Below are 23,543 nucleotides of genomic sequence, written 5' to 3' on the forward strand. Positions count from 1 at the left end.
TTTTACTATACTAATTATACTCTCCTTAATAATCGTGCCAAAAAGAAATGAGATAAGCCTAATGAGACGGAGAGAGTATTTGATATGATGATGTATTATTAGTAAATACATTCATATATGAGGTTGTAAATGAACAGAGTTAATTGCAAGTTATTCGAGATTCAACTAAAAAAAGTTTGTTTGAAACTAGATTTGATATTAAACGAGTTGAGCTCAAGCTTGATTTCAAGCTCAGTAATTTTATCGAGACGAGCTCGAGCATGACAGCACTAAGCTCATTAAGCTCACAAGCATATTCAAATTCGACTGTTTACGAGTCTGTTCACGAACCTTAAATCGAGTCTTCAATTGAATTAGTGTACGAACCTTAAACGAGTTGAGCTCGAGTAATATTAGTTAAGAAGTTTTTTCTAAATTTTTAATAGACATGTAACGAACAGAGCTTGAGCTCGAATTCGATAATATATCGATTATTACACAAGTCGAGCTCGGACTCGGTAAAATGATGACGAATCGAACTCGATCAATAAAATAAAAGCTCAAATTCAACTCGAGGAACTCGAACATCCACATATATAAACGAGTTGCGCTCGAACGTGCTAATATTAGTCTCGACTCGTTTGCAATTCCACTCGTATACAATCAATTTATTATATCACTTTTATAATTATTACACAAAATTAATCCCGACACAATATAGGGAAAAATAACACTCTTTAATAAAGCCTTACCGCCTAAGTTTTCTATTTTGGCAAAAGAGTTGCGATTTGCGAATAGTATCGGACGGGCAAAAACCACATCTATATATTATATAAAAGACCAGTTCAACGACTACTTTTTATCGCCAAATTAAAAAAAAAAAAAAACAATCAGTTTTTTTTTTTAAATTCAAAATTCCTATATTTTAGGCTAACTTCTTTCTTCGTATTTTGCCCCCTCCCCCCCCCCACTACATCTAAGCATATCTTTTGCATTAAGTAGTGTTAATAGGCACGTCATTCATTCTTCAAAAAATTACCTTTTTTCTATTTCTTTTTTTTTAGTTATTTTCATTTCCTCTTCTTTTTTGAAAATTTATATATTTTAGTTAATAATAAAATATTTAATATTCATATGAAATTAAAGATTATGACAAGAACTTTAATTTAATATATATTATTATATTTCAAATGGAGTTAAAACAAAGTTAGAAATATCTAAATTATTAATTTTCTCTCTCCTATTATTTTTGCATATATATTAGTATCTTTTATCTTTAGGTTTTATTTTATATATATATATGAAAGATGAGTTTTAACATAAACTTTTTTCCACTAAAATTTCTCTTTCTTCAATTTTTTTTTATTCTTTTCTAAAAATCATCAACTTTGATTAATAAAAAGATATTCAATATGGATGTTAAATTAAAACGACAAATTGATGTAAAAATTATAAAAAATAAAATTGAAACGAATAAGTTATTATAATTTAAAGTTACAAAATTAATTTTTTTCCTCTTTCTCCTTTCTATTTTCTCAATTCTTTTAATTTTAAGGTTCTTTCTCCTTCATTTTTCTTTATTTATTTTATTTTTTATATTTTATTCAATATCACTTTTTATAATTTTTATTATAACAATTTAATGCAACTAAAAGATGAAATTTATATTTATTTATATTAGAACTCATTAACTTAAACATAATTTTTATGTGAAATATATACTATAAATTTATAGATGGATAATTTTATATATTTAAAGTATATTTTCAAATTCGATTTAGATTTATTAAATTTTCAATATGTTTTCATATGCAATTTTATATTTATTTATATCAACATATTTGTTATTATTATTTATTGATTAGATTGACCATTACTTATCTATTAAGAAAAAAAAATTTGGTTCATTGAAAAAATCATTAGTTGGAGAATCATAATTGATTCTCTTAAAAAAAGTAAACTGAAGATGCAGTAGCATGTCTTAATATTATCTGCAAATTCAAATATTTGGATGTGTACACGAACTTTAGTTTAAAATTTGTATTTAACAAAATAACCACATAAATATGATTAAATATCCAATCCAAAAAATATACTATTATTAAACTATATGCAAAAATATAGTATTGAACATCTTAGAATATTATATGATATATAATGATACTCATTATTATTTATACTTATTTTTTATTGTGAATTTATATATTTAAATACATTATCAATGAAAATCAATTAATTGCTATTTTGAAAATTGTAAATACTAAAATAAAAATTTATATATTTTCAAATTCATGTTTTTGTTTATTAAAATTATATCGTGGATAACTTTATTTTTATAATTGAGATTCATTTTTGTGTGTGTGTGTATATATATATATATATATATATATTAACATGTCTTTCAATTTCGATATTAGTCGTGCATCGCACGAGTGGGCGTATACTAGTTTCAAGAAAAAACCAATAATATTTTTGTCCACAAAATGAAATGAGGAGTGCAAACATAGTCAAGTGTAATGGGCCAACAACTTTGTCCCGTGCAAAACTTTTCCAAAGCACTTCACGTGAGAGATGATCAAGTTTACATGAACTGCACCAAGAGACAACCTTAATGCCACGTCGGACGACATTGCACACCTGGCAAAGAAATGCGATCTACCCAAATTGCCCCTTGTAATGTGCAGCATGGGTGATTTTATCGCAACAACTCGACTCAAAAAATGGTAGGAATGAAGAACGGTGGGTGTCAATGAGTTGCCAATAAAGGAACAATTTCCTAGATGCTTGCCCATGGGGTGTCCGACGTGGCATGAGGAATGTATTCTCCTCATATTTTTTACTTTTTTTATTTTATGTTAGAAATTCATACTCAAATTTTGAATCATATGATCTCATATTCTCAAGATGGGATTTCGTTTGGATTCTCAATCTCAATGCCTAAAATGGATTTAGATGTCAATATCCTAGTGAAATTCCAAAATTGCACATACATTATTGAGAAATACAGATATTTAAAGAAGTGAAAAACTATCTCATCCATTAATCATGATCTATCAAACGGTCTAGAATTAAGAATAAATCTCATGTCAAATTTTGATGAATATATCAATAATTGTGATGAACATATTAATAATTTTTTATGAACGGACGTATTTGTTGAAAAGATGTGTATTTGTTTAAAATTCCGCACTCCAGGATTCGATCCTCAAACATTCAATAAATTTATTGCTATGTTCATAAAAAATTATTGACATATTCAACGTTCTTAATTTTCTAAAAAAATTAATTTCTTCATAGAACCTAACCATATATATATACATTTTATGGAACATAATATTATAAGATCTTTGCATACCTCTAATATATATAGTTACATTTAAAGTATATTAAATCCGATCCAATTTATTAAATGATACATATATCAATCAACTTTCACATACATCAATAAACTTTCACATATTCCGATAATTGGGTACATATTATTTTACTTAATTAATACTCCCTCCCCATAATAGTGTGTCTTTATTTTTATTTTAGAACGTCTCACGAGTGCGTGCATTTGTCATTTTTGGACATTATCTCATCACTAACTCTTTATTTCTTACTCTTATTTTATAAAGTGAATCACTTTTTCAACACCCAATATACCCATTTAACATTTTACTAAAATTCATGTCACGAAAAATGATGCACAGACTCATGGAACGGAGGGAGTATAATTATATTTTTTACTTTTACGATAAATGAGTTGTCAAAATTTTATTTGTTTCATTCCTCTAAATTACTGCAATTTTATTATAGTCTATTGTGGGCGTATACGTAGAAAGATTGGAAATAATATAATTCAACTAATTGAGAATATAAATATTAGATCACAATAAAATCGTCCTAGAGTTCGACTACCAAAAAAAGTCATAAGAGTATTTTTTTAGTACTCAGAAAATATATTTAATTTTTTATTTTCGTCATCATAAAATATATTCAATTTATTTGCTCATAATAAAGGAGATTTTTTACTTCACTCAAAATATATCTAATTACTTTATTAATATTTGTGTTATTTAAAAATTGATACTACTACTTTTTATAAGGGGAGAGGGTGCAGTAGAAAACTTTTAAATATGATCACTTAATTAATTGAAACTTTTAAATACAGATGGTTGGCGGTAGATGGTGATCTTATCATTTCCCATATTGATGATGACACCAACGCCAAGCAAACAACTTTAAATTCAGGAAAAAAAAAATAACGAATAAAAAAAAGGAAAAAGAAAAAAAAACGTAAGTCAAATCAGACGAGTCAACTGAAGAGGGGTATTGCAGTGCAGTCACATTGTGCGATATCTAACCGCATCCCACTGCCTTGGGGGGCGACATTATTATTACATCCCCCTTGCCCGGTCTGCCCGATCTGCCCGCCTCCACTCAAACTCAACACGACGCCGTACCCCATTCATTTCTCTCTCTCTCTCTCTGTACCTTCCCCCTCTCTATACCCCGCTGCTTTCTCTCTCTAAAATCTCCGTTCTTCTCTCTCCATCTCTCTGTCGAAAAAGTGCCGCAGGTTTTATTCCATCTCTCTCTATCCGTTTTGTACGCCGCACGTGTGTGCGTGGATGTGCGGTGTGCGATTTTTTTAATCTTGCGTGTTTGTTATCGTTTTCTTGTGATTTTTATTGCTGATTGTTTGATTGATGTCGTTTTATTTTTCGATCTGAAGGTTTTATACTCGAATTGGATTTGTTCGAGATTTGAAGAGGTTGCTAAATAAGGGTTTATCTGGAATTGGAGCGATCTGCTTTTCGGTGGTTGAATTGGGGATTTGAAGGGTTTCTTTTCTGGGGCGAATTAACGATTTGGGTTTCTCGAGATTGTGAAGATTGGGGGAAATGATATGAACGTGTGGAACAGGAGTTGGGGTTTTGATGGATGGTGTTAATCTGATGAAGAATTACAATCGAAGGGTTTGAAGCTTGAAATTGGGGAATCGGATGGTATAAGAATTTGGGAAAATGCAAGATACCGTATCTTATTATGCATGGGAGGGTTCAGCGGGACGGCGAGAGCTCTAGGAGTTTAAGGAGGAGTAGTAGTCAGCACATGCGGTCAGTCCCTCCGTTGGCGACTGCCGATAACGCTGTAGCTTCCGCCGGTGATAATCATTCTCCTATTGCTTCTTCTATCACAACTTCCACAACTGGTAATTCGTTCTTCAAGGTATTGATTTGGTGGGTTTTTCCAATTGTTGTTTTTCATTACCTCTATTTGCACCTAGGAGGAGTGTATTCTGTTTCTCCGATTGTCAGTGAAGAGGAAACGATTTCTGTTTCAAAGGGGCTTTTTCAGCATGGATTATTTCGGGGTTCTTATTGTTACCTTTTGAAATGTAATGCATACATTTACCTGACTGATGGGCTGGATTTTCCATCCGGATGAGGGAGCTGAAATTCGCTCATTCCATTTTTTATTTGAATTGTTGTGGATTTACTCTTTATTATACTTGCTGTACTTATGTAGTCGGTAGAGTTTGCTCGTCATTTTCCCCTAAGAAGGGTTTATTCTAGGTGCATAACACTGTATAACTTTTGGTGTAAGGAATTTTTTGTCCGTCTATTAGATCACCTACTGATATTTGTATATTAACAGAGCACATTTATTTAATATGATCCAATCATTTAGTGTCATATCATTTTCCTTCAATAGTGGGGGAAACAAATTCATACCATCATGAGAACCATTTCTTGGGCAAGTATCTATGAGATGACTGCAGGAATTATAATTTGCGATTGCTGAAAATTAGCACACCTTAATGAACAAAATGAAAGTTTTATTTTCCAGGTAGAAAATAAGTTATCTTCATTGCCTTAACCTTGTACAGCTGTCTTGTCCTTCAAGCAATATTTTCTCTCTGAATGTGTTAGATTAATTTTTTTTGCCAAAATCTGCATGTTATCTAATGAAAGTCTAGGTTCATCTTACTAACTCAAGTTTTTTTTTTTTTTTTGGCTTTCACCCCCCTCTTTTGTTATAAAGGTAAGGAGAACTAAGAAATTGTGTTTGCCTTGGTTGTTGATGCTAATCTTGCTGCTTTCTCTTTCTCTGTACCATTAGATCATTTGTATTAAAAATTTGATAATATAAATTTGTCCACTCTTTCCCAGAAGAGTCGGAACTTTTCATACTTTCCATTCAAAGCAGTTTTCCATGTCATTTTGGCTTTATCTATTTTTATCTTTATTTTTTTTGCAGGATGGTCGTAAGATTAGTGTTGGTGATTGTGCTCTTTTCAAACCACTTAACAATTCTCCACCTTTCATTGGTTTGATTCGTTGGTTGGCATTGGACAAAGAGAATAACCTGCAGCTAGGGGTAAACTGGCTTTATCGATCATCTGAGCTGAAGCTTGGGAAAGGGCCTTTACCGGATAGTGTTCCAAACGAGATATTCTATTCCTTTCACAAGGACGAAATTCCTGCTGCATCACTTCTCCATCCTTGTAAAGTTGCTTTTCTTCCTAGAGGTGCAGAACTTCCTACTGGGACATCCTGTTTTGTTTGTCGACGTGCCTATGACATTGGGAAGAAGTGTTTATGGTGGCTAACAGACCAAGACTATATTAATGTTGGTCTTAATCTTCTAGTAAAACTTCTCTATTTGTTTTTCTTATTTTCATGTTAAATAATAATGGATGTTTGGTATTGCAGGAGCAACAAGAAGAAGTAGATCAGCTTTTACACCAAACTAGAAAAGAGATGCATGTGACATTACACCCTAGTGGTCGTTCTCCAAAGCAGGCTACAACTCCAACTTCAACCTCACAACTAAAACCAGCTTCTGATAGTGGTCAAAATAGTGGGACTTCTATACCTTCTCAAAACAAGGGAAAGAAGAGAGAAAGAATTGATCATTGTGCAGATCCTGTAAAACGTGAACGTTCCTCTAGGACTGATGAAGGTGATTCTGGTCAGTGTAAAAAAGAAAGTAATCTAAGATATGAGATTGCACGAATAACCGAAAATGGTGGAGTTGCGGATGTGGAGGGGGTTGAGAAGCTAGTTCAGTTGATGCAATCAGATCGGATGGAGAGAAAGATGGACTTAGTTAACCGTGCCATGTTCGCAAGTGTGATGGCTTTCACCGATAAGGTTGATTGTCTGAGTCGGTTTGTGGAGTTAAGAGGTGTGCCTGTAATGGATGAGTGGCTGCAGGATATTCATAAAGGGAAGATTGCCAATGGTAACCTAAAGGATGGTGATAAATCTGTGGAGGAGTTTCTTTTGGTTTTACTTCGTGCACTGGATAAACTCCCAATTAGTCTTCATGCCCTTCAAATGTGCAACATTGGAAGATCTGTGAATCATTTAAGATCACATAAAAATACAGAAATTCAGAGAAAGGCCCGAACTCTAGTTGACACATGGAAGAAGCGCGTTGAAGCTGAAATGATGAGCATTGATTTAAAGTCTGGTTCAACCCCAGCTGTAGCTGCATGGTCTTCCAAATCACGACTTCCAGAGGCTTCTCATGGTGGAAGCATCACGCCTAGTGGTTCTGATGTTGTCATGAAAAGCTCTATTACACAGAGCTCTGCCATAAAACCTACTTCTGTGAGGTCTTCACATGGGGAAACTACCGCAAAGTATGTCTCGTCCCCTGGGCCTGTGAAGCAAGCTTCATCTCTTGCATCTGGAAAGGAGAGCCAGTCGAGAACTTCTGTTGGGGGTACTGCTGATGCCCATCAAAATAGAGAGGACAGGAGTAGTAGCTCAAACCAGTCTCATAATTGTGGTCGATCTTCCTCATCCAAGGAGGATGTAAAGAGTTCCGCTTCTGGTTCGGGGACTGTTAATAAAGTATCATCTAGCACACGTAATCGAAAAATTAGCAGTTCTCCAGGAAGGTCAGCATCTGGAAGTCAGAAAGAAACAAACTCTAACAAAAATTCTTCTGCACACAAAAGTACGGCTATGCAGAAGTTGTCTCACTCTGCATTAACTAGTGAAAGGGTTGTTGAGGGGCCTATCAATGAAGGAAGTAGTCATAAGCTAATTGTTAAGATACCTAACCGGATAAGAAGCCCCGCACAAGGTGTCAATGGAGGATCTCTTGAAGATCCTACAGTTATGAGCAGTCGAGCTTCCTCTCCTGTGCTTAAGCACGAGCAACATGATGATCCTTCAAAGGGCAAGAATGATTTATATCAATGTAATGCTGTTGCGAAAATGAAGGCGTGTCAAAACAATGATCCGAAGGACACGTTGACTGGATCAGAAGGTGCTGGGTCACCAGCAGTTCCTCCCGATGAAGAGCAAAGCATGACAACTGAAGACTCCAAGAGAACAATTGAAGGCCCTCCTGCAACTTTACCTAAGTTGGTCAAGTCGCATTCTTCTTTCAGCCCCATGAATGCTTTAATTGAGAGCTGTGCTAAATATTCTGAAGCAACTTCTTCTTTGTCCCTTGAAGATGATGTTGGAATGAACTTACTTGCTAGTGTGGCTGCTGGTGAGTTATCCAGATCTGATGTGGTTTCTCCTACTAATTCTACTGAAAGAAGTAAACCAGTTGCCGATGAAGTCTGCAATGGTGATGAAGCAAAATCTAAGTTTTCTGTTGACGATTCTGTTGCTTGTGATGGAAAACAACATGCTGGTTTAGAAGGTAGCTCCTGGTCGAATGATAGGTTACATGTGTCCAAAACTGCATCACCATCTTGTGACAGAAAGTGTTCACCATCATATTCTTCTATAGATGTACCAGCTGGAGAATGCGCAAAAGACTTTCGTTCCTCGAGTAAAGATTTGAGAAGCAATGCTGATCTTAAGTTGGAGGTTGAGGAGAAGCCGAATAAAAAGACAGTCACTGCACCTATCTCCTTGGAGAAGGTGAGAGATAGTGAATCTGGTCAAGGAAATCATGAGGAAAAGGGCACTGCCAGCAAGGCGATCTCTGATAAACTTCCAAAATGCATAAGTGGTGGAACTTATGTCATGGTTACTGAGGAGAAAGTTAGTGTTGGTCATTTGACTACTAATGAGTGTAAGCCAACGGTTGAAGATGAAGGCTCAGAACCTGGTGATGTAGTAAAAGTCGGAGAACCAGAAGACATGGATGCTAAGAGTTGCATGAGTAAATCTGAACAGTTGAACTTTGATGAGGATGTTGACATAAATGCAGTCAGTGAGAGCCATAGTGCTTCTGTTGTTTGTCCGATATCACATGATTTGAACAATAACTTTGAAGAGACCAATGTAGAAAACCAGGCAACTGTGGAGCAAATTTCACCCCCTCAGGTAAGGTGTCCTATTTCTGTGGATTTTGAAGGCCAGAAAGAAGTTGAGTTAGCTCGGTTTGGATCTGCTAGCACAATGCAAGATGAGGCAGACAAGTTTGCTTCCACTGGTGATGGGGCTGCTTCTTTTACTGCTGAAGGAGCAACAGTTTCAGGTACAAAAATGAAGTTTGACTTAAACGAATTTAGTGCTGAGGATGGGAAATGTGGGGATTCTCTCAATAAATCATCACCTACTTTGTCAACTGTTCATATTAACTCGTTGGCATTCCCAACGAGCTCTACAATTGATGGAAACTCGGCATCTGTTACTGTAGCAGCTGCTGCCAAAGGTCCATTTGTTCCCCCAGAGAACTTGTTGAAATGTAAAGTGGAACTTGGCTGGAAGGGATCTGCCGCTACTAGTGCATTTCGACCTGCTGAACCCAAAAGAGGTTTTGAAATGCCGTTGGGTCTAACTAATTTGTCTTGCTCTGATTCTTCTACCAGTAAGCATGACCGTATTTCACTGGATTTTGATCTAAATGTACCGGATGAAAGAGTTCTCGAGGAAATGGCTTCTAGTGGTTCTGCTTTGGCAGTTGGCTCAACAACTGAGTCACCAAGCAATTGTGCTAATGAGGCATCAGATTCTTTACCTGTTCGTGGTTCTTGCGGTCTGGATTTTGATTTGAACAGAGTTGATGAAACAAATGATATTGGGATCTGCTCCACCAGCAGCAAACGTGATGGGAAGTCTTCTGTTATGCATGACAAACCATTAGGTGGTTTTCATGTTCAGAGGGATTTTGATCTCAACAATGGGCCTGTGGCTGATGATGCTGGCGTAGACCAATTCATGAGTAATCAACTAGTCAATGGTAGTATAACACCGCAGCTGCCTTCTGCAGGTGTTAGAATGAACGGTCCAGTGCTGAGCAGTTTCTCATCTTGGTTTCCTTCAGGTGGTACTTACTCTACAGTAACAGTCCCATCAATATTACCTGAACGATTGGAGCAGCCCTTTCCAATGTTTCCGCCTGGTGCACCCCAGCGAATATATGGCTCCGCAGGTGTCAACCCATTCAATCCTGATATGTACCGCGGATCAGTGTTGTCATCATCGCCTACAGTGCCTTTCGGGACTAATTCTTTCCAATTCCCAGTCTTCCCGTTTGGAACTTCTTATCCTCTCCCTTCAACTCCTTTTTCGGTTGGAGCAACATCATATGCGGATTCCTCTTCTGGTGCAAGGCTTTTTGCTCCTCCAGTAAATTCACAATATCTGGGTCCCATTGGCTCTTTTGCATCCCAATTCCAAAGGCCATACATGGTCAGCCTTCCCGACATTAGCTATAATGGCGGGCTGGAGAGCAACAGAAAGTGGGGTAGACAGGGTCTTGACCTCAATACAGGTCCTGGGGCCATAGAAAGTGATGTCAGGGATGAAATATTGCCTCTATCATCTGGTCAACATTCTGTTGCCAGTTCGCATGCTCTACAGGAAGAGCAGGCCAGGATGTTCTCAGATTCAGGTAGTATTTTGAAGAGGAAGGAGCCTGAAGGAAGCTGGGATGAGACCTTCAGAAATAGGCAGCCCTCGTGGCAGTAGAATGTAACATGGAATATACCAGTTGCCAAAATGCTGTAAGTTTTTTCTTAGTGCAGTGCGTAATAAATAATAGCTGATGTTCGAGAGAAGCTAACTTAAATTTTTGTATTATATTAATGTTCTTTTTCAGCAACACACCCTTTTCAGTTTATAAATAGTTGAGATGGAGATTGGCCTTCATGCTTTTGACTTGTTTTATCTACTGACAGCAAGTTCTTTTTCAATTTTTAGTTTCGATGATATGTTATCTGGGGAGTATAATTTGTCTTATCTTGAGCACAAACACACGGCAGTAATGTTAGGATTCAAGTCGCCTGGGGTCAAAATCACTGTGGCATAGAGCCCCTGATGCTATGTGACATGATCCCTTCTGATTGAATTTTAAGTTCTTCTAATGGAACATATAGCACGCTACAATTTTTCTTTTCATTCGACTCTAACCCTGGTTAAGCTACAAGTACAATTCTCAAGCATTTTAGCTTGTTTGTTATACTTTAATTAACATTTAGTTTGATTACAGTAAAGTTATGATGGTTGCATGCAGACTATAAACCTACTGATGTGTACTTTGGGGTCATCAAACATACATGTACATATGGTCAAGGAATTTACATTTCTACTAGACTATGATTGAATTCTATGTATTATTTTTCTTGTTTTAGTAAATGAAACTACATTATTGGAAACAACTCAACATTCAGAAATATAATCTACTAGATGTATCGATGGTTTATGTTACAGTCTCACATGTATCCATGTGAATTGTGGATGGATCATTTAGACATTCAACATGGTCGCATGAAGTACTGATTTTCGTCATGCTCCATTGAATCTGTGGGTAAGCTTATTTTAAGTTCTTATTAGCATTTAGAGGTTATGAAAGGCGTAATGGTGAGATAAGATTTAAATTCTAGGAATGTATGGCTTCTAATCATTGAAATTCAAAAGGTTTACTAGAAGTGGATAGGCATACTCTTTCTTATTCAGAGTAGCTTCCAATTGCAGGCAATGATTTATCTACTTGTTTTTAATGTAATACATTAGAAATCTGCATTGTTGCAAATTGGTGTTTTCTGATGCATTAGGGGTAGTATAGGGGAAAGGATCAATTGAATTTTAATAATCTTGTTTTCATGTATTTAAGCTCTCTTATGAATTTTTTGATGGAAAGAGATTTTACGTGACTGTGTAATGGTGTCATGTAGCTTAGGCAATTGTAATTATATTTTTTATCCGGCAAAATGTTCCGCCTAAGACCTTTTGTCTGTGTACAATACTGATGTAGACCTTATTTATACTGTTCTAATTTATGCAACTGTAGTTCTGTAGTTATGTGGGACTAGTGAGCTCTCTTTTGTGGTTAGTTGGCTTGTATCTGAGCCGATTAAACGCGATGGTTACTTTGAGAATAGATTGATGACTTATGAGTAGATTATACATGTTCATAATCTTGAACCCCCTATGCTGCAGAGTTTCATGGCTGGCTGTTGTCATTTATCTCAACTGTAGATATTGTTGCTGCAGAAAGCACTAATGTCGCAGCCTAGTTATGGAAGGTTGACATGCTGACTAGTTTGGTGCGACATCCTAACTATTCTCAGGAAGCTGGTCCTGGTTTGGACTGATAGAAACAGAATTGGATTTTGACCCTCCTGAGAAAACGAGCTTTGCTCACTCTGTTAATTTATTTGGTTTATGCTGTTTGCTTGCTCTAGCAGTGACGGGTATTGTGGAGATTATTTTATGTTGTAGTATATTATTTTGTCGTTTTAATATTTTACAGAGTTGTTGGGAACAGTGACCACATTGATGGATTCATGTCATTTACAATTTCGTTTTAGTTCTTTAGCAGTTGCCAGAATTAATTAGATCTTTAGACTGTAAAGATTTACGGTGTTGTGTTGTGTTCAAATCCAATGAAATTGTCCTTCGCAACGAATTCATTATTTTTATAACAAATTCATTACTTTTTATTGTGTCATATCTAATCAGAACACCATGCTATATTTTATACTTTAAAGGGGAGTTAATAGGATAACCGACCCTCAGATTATATACTATTTGACATATGTAACTATTTGTATCCAATTCAATTAAACTTGGTTCAGTTTAAGAGCATATTTCTCACCAACTAAAACTTTGAAGCACTTGTGTAAATTGTAGAATGAGTGTAGTAGTTACTACTAGTATTAGGTTCTTACATTACTCCCAGAAACAAAAAAACATTAGTATCTCGGATTCAGTTCTGCCCAGATTAAAAGAATTGCCTGGAAAGACTAGTCTTAGTCTACCATGCTAATGCTATCAACACCTTTTCCTTCATTCCTGGTAGATTGTTCTTCCACACCACATATTCCTGCAAAATCAGACGCCTAATGTCAGTCACAAAACAAAATGAAACGATGGAGGAGTTTCAGACTGAAGGGAAAACAAGATCAATGGATACATGAAAGCACGATTATCTTGTTAAAAAACTTCATTCAGCTTAACATCTTACATTCAGCCACTTAAGTAAAACTGGTACAAAAAATTGTAGCACAAGTTTGAGAGAGGAACCGATTTATGTTTCAAACTGAAGACGATTTCGTTCAGTGTGTGTGTGTGTGAGAGCGCATGTGAAGGCACAGATACGCGCAAGCAGTTTACTCTGGATACAAGAGCTAATATTCAAGGATTCATATTGTATTAGCATTTTATGATAGCACAGATTAGGTAAGTGAACATAAGTCAGTGTTAAAAAAATGGAAAATCGAAGCTACAAACATAATTGGAAGAGTAGATGTACTCACACAAAACATCCTTTACGTGCCTTTTTCTTCTCCTTCTGCTTTTGTGGTGGTTTGATGACTACTCTGATAGCAGCATCAAAAACTGCTTTCACATTCTGCACATTGCAACAAAAACAGAGGTCATTGATCCACCACTCAAACATTTGGAGTTCACGAAATAAATGACAACATGAGTGGTTGATATTTTGAGACAATGGCGATCAATTTTGTAGCCTTATACGGTGATACTTTCATCATCGGATGAAGACTATCATAACTGTGTCGATATTCCACAAACACATATGGATGTTATAGTGGATGGATTCAAGTGAATCTGTTACCTATCGCTATCATCATATGTATCCAAATCTTGACTCTAAGGGTGCGTTTACTTTGAAGGATAAATTTATTTATCTATTGAAAAGGATGGATAACAAAAATTTATGTCTTTAAATGTCTCATTTCTTTTCCCACATTTTACACAAAAGAGAAGTTCACCATTTTTCCTCCCTTATTTTCACTTCAAGGATGGATAATATTATCCCTCCATTTTTGAGTGGATAATATTATCCATCCTTGAAGTGAAAAAAAGGAAGGAAAAATGCTTTTGTGTCAAATGTTGGAAAAGAAATTAGACATTTAAATGCATAAATTTTTGTTATCCATCATTATCCATGGATAAATTTATTCATCAAAGTAAATGCAGCCTAAGTGGTTGGGAGCTCATTCAAAATTAATAATATAGTGGATAAATAAGTTTTTATATAGAATGAAAAAGTCGCTCAATGTACATTCTTTTTACAGAGTTCCTACATTATGTGATATTCTAGGAAAGGTTTGATTGTGAAGGAAACCCCATAAATGGTATGGAACTAACAAGACAACTACTTTACTTTATCACATAACTGAATCAACTTGACTTCTACCTGTTGAGTTTTTGAACTGCATTCAATATAGTAGGCAGCGCCAATTTTTTTTCGGAGCTCCTCTCCCTGATCATGCATAACCCACCATCATTTCAAGATGTGAATATTAGGCATTAGTCGGAAATGAAGAAAACGCCTACCTGTGCAGTGGTAACAGGCACCAATCCAGGATGATCAGCCAAATAATGCTTATCCTCGCGAAGATCTGTTGTCAGTACAAAGACACTCTTTTCATTCAACATATAGTGTAAACAGATGAACATATGAAGCATCGTTGAAAGAAAGATGAAAGCATGCAAAAGAATGATAAGGTCTATGATTAGATATCTTTTTCCAGACGAATATGTTTTTCTTTGCCCAACGATTCTGTGTCCCTCGACCTGCGCCCTTATCCCATGTTGGATAGTGAGAGCAAGAGCAGTTATTAGGACAAGAACTCTTATATACCATCATCTGACTGATACATTATCAATTTGAGCAACGTTTTCAAGTAAAATGTTTGTGCATATACCACAGGCTAGCTAACATGCATCAATCAGACTAGCAAGGTTCTGTAAACAAGAGATTTAAGTTCTTTTCCATGCATGCCGCCTAGTATCTAGGTGACATCGGAGCTATCGCCTACATTCCTTTTATGAGTTGTGAATAATGGAAAAGGAGCAATTCACTATTTCTGGATACCCTAAGCCTTTATGCAGTTCTTTTGTGAGTTCACTACTGTCATCGGCAGCTCCATCCGAAAGCTGATCATGGTTTACAGAAAATGTGAATTCCACCCTTCAATCCAAAGCAATTAATTATTGAATAATGTGGTAATAACATTCTCATTAAGCATCCATAAATTATCAAGAATCACCAGCAAGAACTAATTCAACAATTTCAACGGCTCAACATACCTAGTTTGGTGCCAACTAGGACAACTGGAACCCCAGGAGCAAAATGGTCAAGTTCTGGGATCCACTGCCAAAATAATCCAAGTTAAGTACTAATTCAAGAAAAGATATACCAAGAAACTTATACAAATCTCACTGCTCTACAATAATCTTCACCTTTTTAAATATGTTCTCATAGCTAGCGCGGCTGACCAATGAAAATGCCAAGACAAACACATCCCCTCCTCTGTAGCTCAGAGGCCTCAACCTATTGTAGTCTTCTTGGCCTGTTAACAAGATCAGACACCATAAAAACTACTACTTATTTTCTCGATTTCAAGAAATAGTTTCTTCTTTTCTTGAATATAGATTGTGAGGTTTCATGTTTTAAAGCCATATTCAATCAAAAGTTCAACTAATTTCAACTGCCAGCATGAATTACCTGCTGTATCCCAGAGGCCTAAGTTGACAGTAGTTCCTTCAACTACCACATTTGCACTGAAATTATCAAACACTGTTGGTATATAGTCCTAATTTCCCAACAAAAAGATTGAAAAAAGGAAAACGTTAGAAGGATCGCCCAAGATTTTAAATAGCTATATATTTAATTGGAAAACTAAGATTGCTGAATAAGTAATCCCCAATCCCAGATCCCGAATTTCAAGAAAGATACCTAGAGCACAAAACCTAGGAAGTGGATGAAAGCAAGATATACCCTTTTGTCTTTGCATAACAAAACAGATGATAGAAACATAAAAAGCTGCAAATCCCAGAATTCCCACTAACACGAACACAAATTTATCAAACAAAATAAATCTTTCCAACAAGAACATGATTCTTTCACTACAATTTCAAGAAAGAGAGAGAGGACTGACAGTGGGGAATTTGTTACTGGTGTAGCAAATAAGCATACAAGTCTTGCCAACAGCACCATCACCCACAGTCACACACTTGATGAATCTTGAAACGCTTGAAGACATTGTAGCATCACCGCGCGCACTCACACACACACACCAAATATTCAAGAAAACAGTCAATGACAAAAACCAAGAAAACCAACAGTAAAAAGATTACACTTTTTCACGGCCCTGGTGGTTGGAATGGTTGGGAAATCAGGCTATATTTTATATGGGCTCATGAGAGAGAGAAGAGAGGGTCAACTAAGCGTAGGTCACATGATACTTATCAATACAATAACCTTTTTTACAGGCAGAGTTTGTTGAAGCTAAAGTCTTGCGGTAATCAATTTTAAGCTGTGGCGCTTTAAATACCGACCCTTTTTGCCTCTGCCTCATAATTGGATTGTTGGAACTTCAATTGGTTGCATTGAAACTCTGCATAAATGGATTAAATATACCTAAAATTTGATATATCCATACTTATATATTTTTTCTGGATCTTTTTTGTTGTTTGAGTATGAGACTATGAGATGAGAAAATGAAACATGGTCTGACAGCATTTAATAGTCCCATAAAACTTCTGGAACTGCACAAAGCAGCCCGTGGGCCCCTGCAACTTTATCTTAAACAAATTTTATTTTTGATTATAGATCTTGTAATCTCATAAGGGTAAATTAATTTTAAGTTTTGGAGTAATTCATTAATACAAATTAACCATTTATATAGGCGCGATTAGATGGTATCGTAATTAAGAGCATCAACATCGGTTCAACTCATCGCTTGATTTGAGTTGGCCTTCACAATGAATTAACCGATACAGATTGGGGAGCTCGAGGCGTGGCATGATGGAATGAGCTAGGCTCGTCGCAGCAAAATGTGAGGCACACGTTGAATTTTTAAAAAAAATAAAAATAAATTAAAAAGGGTGTTGTGGCTCAAAGTAACTAGTTCACTTTTTTTTAATTCATCTATAAATAAATCACTCTTCCACTCGATTATTATATTATTTTTTCTTCAATTCATCTCTATTTCTCCATTTCTCTCCCATTTTTTCACATAGAAAATAACTTCGTTTTACTATTACTTTTTTCTTCGTCTGATGGGGAGACCGAGAGAATTGCAAAAATAATTGTCAATATGCAAACTGTTGTCACAAAACATTTCATCAAGCAAGCACTTGAAAGAGCTCTCTCGACGAGGGGGTTTTGTGTATCGCGATCGTGAGGCCGCTCATCATCAGCTACTTCAAGGTTATTTCAACGACGATCCGGTGTATGATCCAACTTTTTTCCGATGTCGTTTTCAAATGCAAAAGGATTTGTTTGAGCGCATCATTCATGGCATCCATCAAGTGGATTCGTGTTTTCAAATGGGGAAAGATTGTACGGTTCGGGACTCGCTCATGTCGTTGTAGAAATATACGGTGGCTAACCGGCAACTAACTACCGGTGTTTCAAAGAATATTTTCCACGAGTACCTCAAGGTCGCGGATTCCATGGGTCGGCTATGCCTCGAGCGGTTATGTAGAGCAATTATCAAGGCATATAGCACCAAATACCTCTGGCGTCCTACATCGGCCGACATCACACGATTGCTTCAAATGCACAAGGGAGGGCAGGGCTTTCCCGAAATGCTCGGGAGCCTGGATTGCATGCATTGAGCTTGAAAGAATTGCCCAAAAGCATGGCGTGACGCGTTTACTCGAAGTGATCAAGGTAAGCCCACCTTGATTCTTGAGAGAGTTGCATCCATCGATTTGTGGATTTGACGTGCTTTTTTGGCATTGCCAGCTCGAACAATGATATTAATATGTTGAACCAATCGCCTCTGTTTTCCAACTTTTTGGACAAAATGGCGTCGCCGATGATATTTTAAGCAAACTGCAGCTATTATCAAATGGGCTACTACCTGTGTGAGGACATCTATCCTAATTGGTCAATATCTATGAATAGTCCACAAATGCCATCGAACGAGAAAGATGCGAGGTTCAAGAAGATGCAGGAGGCGACCCGAGAAGAATGGGCTCATGAGTTTCCTTTTTCCATTTTCCTTATCTTTCTCTCTCTTTTTGAGAAACAGGCTAGTGAGTTTTGAATCTTTTTCTTAATTTCTTAAATATCAGAAACTTAATAGCAAAAATGAGTACAAGGGTTCCTAAATACTCTATAAAACGGACCAAAATACAAAGTCGACTCATTTGAGGAGAGGCCGAATTATACCAATCATAAATAGAGTCAATAAAAGAAGGAAGACAAAATCAATTTGATGATCGAATTTTCAGTTGCTTAATTGCATGGTGATAGTGCAAATACAGAACCCTGTTTTCAGGACTAATCACATGAAAGTTGATGCAAGGAGTAATCTATTATTGGTGTAATATCAGTTGTTCCTCTATACATGGAAATAAATGTATTTATGTGCATATTTCTAATAAAAAAAATATTATATTTAATGCATGTTTTCTTAAAATATCAGTAATCATGAAGGTAGATGGAACACGACGTCGACTACCCATTAAATTCTCCTCTAGCTACCAGGGTCTTGGACTAGTCAAGATTTTGATGCCTTATTTCTAAACCTTAAATTCTAACTGAAATTGTGTATATAGGTAAGTCAGTAGTTCAAAAATAAATTATTCAAAACTAATTCAGAGCATTTGGTAAAGTTTAATTTTAGTTTGTTTCCATAATCAAATAAATCACGCATGATTTTATATAACGGGAGAATGAAATCCCCCAACAATGAACATAAATAAAATAAGGTCTATCAACTAAAATACTTCATGTCCACCAAATATAGGTCATGTCTGAAAATGAACACATATTTTAATAAAGTTGTTAAAGTTGTTGTAACTAGAATAAATGTATAATTAATAGGGACAGTGTTAGTAGTTAGTACACTAGAATAAATTAAGGTACATTTTTAGTTAAAAAATGAAATAAAAATACAATTTATAATTATTATATAAAAAAAAGAGGTAAATAAGACGTAAGACTCTTTATTATAAAGATTTCATTAAATAAGTTAATCAATCTTTTTTATGTCGTCATTTGCTATTTTTAGTGCGCACATGTAATTTTTGTTATGTGTAATAATTTGCTAACCATATACTTGAAAAACTATATGTTGACTCAAACTTATAAACAGTTGTGGAATTTGAGAATAGGTACACTATTAAAGTACCAATACTCCATCCCAAAGGAACAAATCAATCAATCTTTTTTGAGCATACAAATCAATCAATCTTGATTGATAGAAATGACATTAATTATTTAATACTCCCTGGTACCTAAGTATTTGAGATTAATACATGCTTTAAGAAATGAATAGAATGTGCATAAATAAAATAAGGGTTTTATTTTTGTTGTGAGTGAATTGCGTTGGATATACTTATAAAAAAATATATACTTATTTCAAGGATAGATAACAAAAATATAAATATTCATTAATTTCAAATATGGAGGAAGTAGTATTTCTTATTCACACATAGAATCTCCCAAAAATATTAGTCACAATATATCCGAAATGGATGAGCCCCACTTATAATATTACTAAGAAGTTCTTGTTTGGACATAAAACATGCACATGGGATTACGAGGGGTGTCACAATCCCATATTATTGTTGTGAGCACTTATTTTGGCTCTTTCTTGCAATGCTTCCCATTGCAAGAATTAAGAAAATATATTCCATGATTGCAAAAACCAACAAGGTAACAACTGACAACAATAGATATACATCATTAGACAAAATAATTTGAGAGCAATATTTCTTAGGTTTGGTGTGCAATGAAGAGGGCTTGCTGTGATATATTAGGTATAGATTATTATTACCACAACATGAAGCCTAGTGATATTTCTTATCTTTAAAGGGGTGAGAGACCGGGGTTTAATCCTCACCCCCACTCTCCACTTCCAACTGATAAAAAGTATAGATTATTATGGATTATACAAAATCATGTAACTTGATAGTCAAGTTGTCCGGTAAAACACAGTGTACATTTTTTTATTTCTTTGATGTATGCACTAAATATATTGATAAATTACGCAAAGAATAAAGAAATTTAATGATCGCGCTACAGTGAATTCGAACCCAATACCTCAGCCTTTGGGCATTAACCACTTACCGCTAAATCAACGCACGCACATGTATGCACTAAATATCTGATTACATAGGAGTTGGTGGATGAGTAGTTTGTTACTCCCTCCGTCCACGAAATGAGTACCCATTTGAGGATAGCACATGTTTTAAGAAATTGATTAAGTGTATGTGATTAGAATAAAAGGTCCACTTTTATTGTAAGTGAGTTGTGTGTGGTACACCTACCAAAAACAGAAATTGATACTCATTTGATGGACGGACCAAAAAAAAATATGAATACTCATTTCTTGGACGAATGAAGTATATAGAATATTGGATAGCATAAAATTGGTAAATATATATCATTTGGTGTGTTAAGAAAAAAACTAAAATTTAAACAATACTCCCTCTGTCGCGCTTATAACGTTCCAATTTTTTTTTGGGGGGGACACCCATTTATAATGTCTTAATCTAAAAAAGGAAATAAATTACTTTATCTGCACTTTATATCTATTTCCTCATTTATTTTATCTTTATTTACTTGATCTACATTTTCTTAATTTGTGTGCCCCATTTTTTTTATGATATATTATAGGCGAACGGAAGGTATCTCTTTTTATTAAAAGAAATAATTACATTTTTTTTAATTTGGACGTCTCATTTTTTGGGATGTTATAGGTGGGAGGAAGGAGTATGCCTTTTTATTAAAAGAAACAAATATTTTAAAAGATTGTGTGACAATGGACTCGAACATGAGATATTCGACCTCAAATATGAATCATTATACCATCAAATTAATACATGCACACTAAATAATTACTTACCACTTTAGATAATATCCAATTATCCACACTTACCCATTATTAGGGCTCTAAATGAGTCAAGCTACTCGTGAACTATTTGATGTTTGACTCAATAAAAGCTCGATCGGTAATTTAATGAACAACTCGTTTAGCTAAACAAGCCAAGCTTGAGCATGATGATACTCGACTCTTTAGCTCGTGAACAAGCTCGTTAAATGACTTATCTTAAAAACATAAGATTATTAATTAAATGTCTTACTATATTTTATACTATAATTAGTAATATTTGGAATAAGTATCTAATTAACATCATTTATTTACAAGAAAATAGTAAATATATTACATTGTTGTGAATAAAATAACTTATATATTTGAAAAACAACTTATGTATTAGGAGAATAACTAAACATTTAAATAAAAATTTAAATTTAAAAAATTCGATTAGGCTCGTCACTGTATTCGACTCGATTAAAGCTCGATCGATAATTAAGCAAACAACTCGATTAGCTAAACGAGTCAAACTTGAGTAAGACACTGTTCAGCTCGACTCGTATTGATTACACCCCTATCCATTATAGTAGACGTCCTTTCGGGACAATCAAATGGTGAAAATTTTATGTATTAACAATGATGTTTAGAGTTCAACTCTCACCCTTCTTGCACCGAGAGAAGAAAAATAAACATCATAGTAGACAATACCTTAAATTACACTGAGAATTCATCCGCAATATTTTGGAATATAGACCCACTAAATTAACTGTTGTTTTTTTTGGAATCTCTAAGATCTTGACAATAATTACTAGATCTTGATGAATAATCTTTTTAATGTATTTTATTTAGTTTAAATGGGTTCAAGCGTAATCAAGTTCACAGATATTTTTGTATATTAAAAGAGTCTTAGGGCCTAAAGACAGCTCTAAAGCAATAAATGTGAAGCTAGGCAAATGATATAAAGTTTTTTGAATAAAGTCCTTTTATGGGTAGGCATATGTCTTAAGTAAAGAGTAAGCAACATGATCAAAGATGGCCTATTTGATTGAAAAAATTAACCAACAAAAAGAGAAATAAATTAAAGCAACGAAAAAGACTTTGAGAGATAAAACACTTTTGCTAGCACCATGAGCCATGAGGAATATGGAATCTAAGGTTGACTAGCTATAAAATTTAAAGATAAGTGGGTGAATTTTTTGTGTTGTGTGTGTTTGTTTATTCTCTTTGTTTCTCTTTTTCCTTTTACGGAAAAATGATAAGAACTCAATAAGAGTAAAATATATTGCAATTTCGAAAAAATGTTGTAAAATTATAAAGTGAAGAGTATTTCCTTATATCATGCAATGTGCAACCATCAAGGGCGTTTCTTCTTGGTGGGTAAAAGGGGCAAGCTTTTGAAAACTACATATTCTTCTAAAATCTTTGGTTTATCTAATACTTTATTATTTCCACAATGTGACATTTTATCTAACATTTGGAAACAAATATCTAGTTCCGCCCCTATCATGCATATGAAGGCAATTGAAAATTTTATCGTAGTGGTTATTTATTTTTACCGTCGCCCAAAATTTGAGGGGGGAAAATGTGAATATGTATTCATTTTATTCTTTTGAAGTAAGATTCTTCTGAAGAACAATTAGATCTTATATTTTCAACCTACAACATGCATTATTTTCTATAGACAAAAGCTCAACCCGAAAAGGAGAAGAGTGTAGGCCCAACATAAATAAGGGTAATAGGCCCAAAAGGTAGCCCATTAACATGAGAGCATTTTCTAGTTGGTTTAGCAGTTTGTTACTGGATCAAACACAAATATAAATTATTTCGGTTTAGTTAGAAAATTATTTTAATAAGATGGAATCTATATATTATATAAAAGAGCGGTTTAACGGCTATTTTTTCCTGCCGTAATTCAAAATTTAGTTATTTTTTAAATTTTGGTTATTATATATCAATTCAATTCTACCGAAAACGTGTTAAACAAAAAAAAATATACCAAAACGTGGGTAGCAGTTTTTTGTTTCCAAGTTAAAGTTCTTTTTTTTTTTCTTTTTTAAAATCGTGTAATTTAAATAACAATAAAATATTCAATATGCATGTCAAATTAAAGATCATGAGATTATCTTTAATTTGATATATAATCGATATAACATAGATTTAAAATAATAAAGATATTAAAATTCAAATTTTCAAATTAAATTGTCTTCTCTCTCATCTCTCTGATTTTAGTTCTTTTTCTTAAATGATCTATTTTCATTTGATATTTTGTTTTATTTTTCGTTATATCATTTACTTATTTTTTCATTTCAATATTTTTTATCTTTTGTTAAAAATTTTATCTTCT

At 34.6% G+C, this 23,543-nt stretch overlaps 3 protein-coding genes across 7 annotated transcripts in view; 2 read left to right on the forward strand and 1 right to left on the reverse strand.

The window, feature by feature from the left end:
* Positions 1-23,543, forward strand: part of LOC130992114 (nucleolar complex-associated protein 2) — an 884,658-nt gene that overhangs the window by 409,983 nt on the left and 451,132 nt on the right. The window lies entirely within an intron of this gene.
* Positions 4,345-12,706, forward strand: LOC130992102 (uncharacterized). Of its 5 annotated transcripts, none has more exons than XM_057916595.1 (5): positions 4,345-4,543; positions 4,700-5,196; positions 6,229-6,600; positions 6,684-10,897; positions 12,333-12,706. In XM_057916595.1, exons 2-4 carry the CDS (start codon positions 5,014-5,016, stop codon positions 10,860-10,862), a joined length of 4,734 nt encoding a protein of 1,577 aa, XP_057772578.1. In that variant the 5' UTR covers positions 4,345-4,543; positions 4,700-5,013; the 3' UTR covers positions 10,863-10,897; positions 12,333-12,706. The 5 variants fall into 5 exon arrangements, with proteins under 5 accessions (XP_057772578.1, XP_057772579.1, XP_057772576.1 ...); XM_057916596.1 differs by having other exon boundaries at positions 12,387-12,706; XM_057916593.1 differs by lacking the exon at positions 12,333-12,706 and having other exon boundaries at positions 6,684-11,042.
* On the reverse strand, positions 12,983-16,869 carry LOC130992173 (rac-like GTP-binding protein ARAC8). The gene is made up of 8 exons (XM_057916715.1): positions 16,304-16,869; positions 15,871-15,958; positions 15,606-15,715; positions 15,453-15,516; positions 14,697-14,761; positions 14,557-14,622; positions 13,652-13,746; positions 12,983-13,218 (listed from the first exon to the last, which is right to left on the reverse strand). Exons 1-8 carry the CDS (start codon positions 16,406-16,408, stop codon positions 13,182-13,184), a joined length of 630 nt encoding a protein of 209 aa, XP_057772698.1. The 5' UTR covers positions 16,409-16,869; the 3' UTR covers positions 12,983-13,181.

The sequence above is a fragment of the Salvia miltiorrhiza genome, chromosome 7, assembly GCF_028751815.1.
Source record: "Salvia miltiorrhiza cultivar Shanhuang (shh) chromosome 7, IMPLAD_Smil_shh, whole genome shotgun sequence".
NCBI classification, from domain to species: Eukaryota; Viridiplantae; Streptophyta; class Magnoliopsida; order Lamiales; family Lamiaceae; genus Salvia; species Salvia miltiorrhiza.

What these genes read in the sequence shown, in the direction of transcription:
- LOC130992102 (XM_057916595.1), top strand. Translation starts at nt 5,014, where the DNA reads ATGCATGGGAGGGTTCAGCGGGACGGCGAGAGCTCTAGGAGTTTAAGG. An exon ending in CTGGTAATTCGTTCTTCAAG is followed by an intron (nt 5,197 to 6,228) that starts GTATTGATTTGG and finishes TTTTTTTTGCAG; the next exon opens with GATGGTCGTAAGATTAGTGT. An exon ending in CAGACCAAGACTATATTAAT is followed by an intron (nt 6,601 to 6,683) that starts GTTGGTCTTAAT and finishes TTGGTATTGCAG; the next exon opens with GAGCAACAAGAAGAAGTAGA.
- LOC130992173 (XM_057916715.1), bottom strand. Translation starts at nt 16,408, where the DNA reads ATGTCTTCAAGCGTTTCAAGATTCATCAAGTGTGTGACTGTGGGTGAT. An exon ending in ATGAGAACATATTTAAAAAG is followed by an intron (nt 15,517 to 15,605) that starts GTGAAGATTATT and finishes TTATTTTGGCAG; the next exon opens with TGGATCCCAGAACTTGACCA. An exon ending in GCAGTTCAAAAACTCAACAG is followed by an intron (nt 13,747 to 14,556) that starts GTAGAAGTCAAG and finishes TGCAATGTGCAG; the next exon opens with AATGTGAAAGCAGTTTTTGA.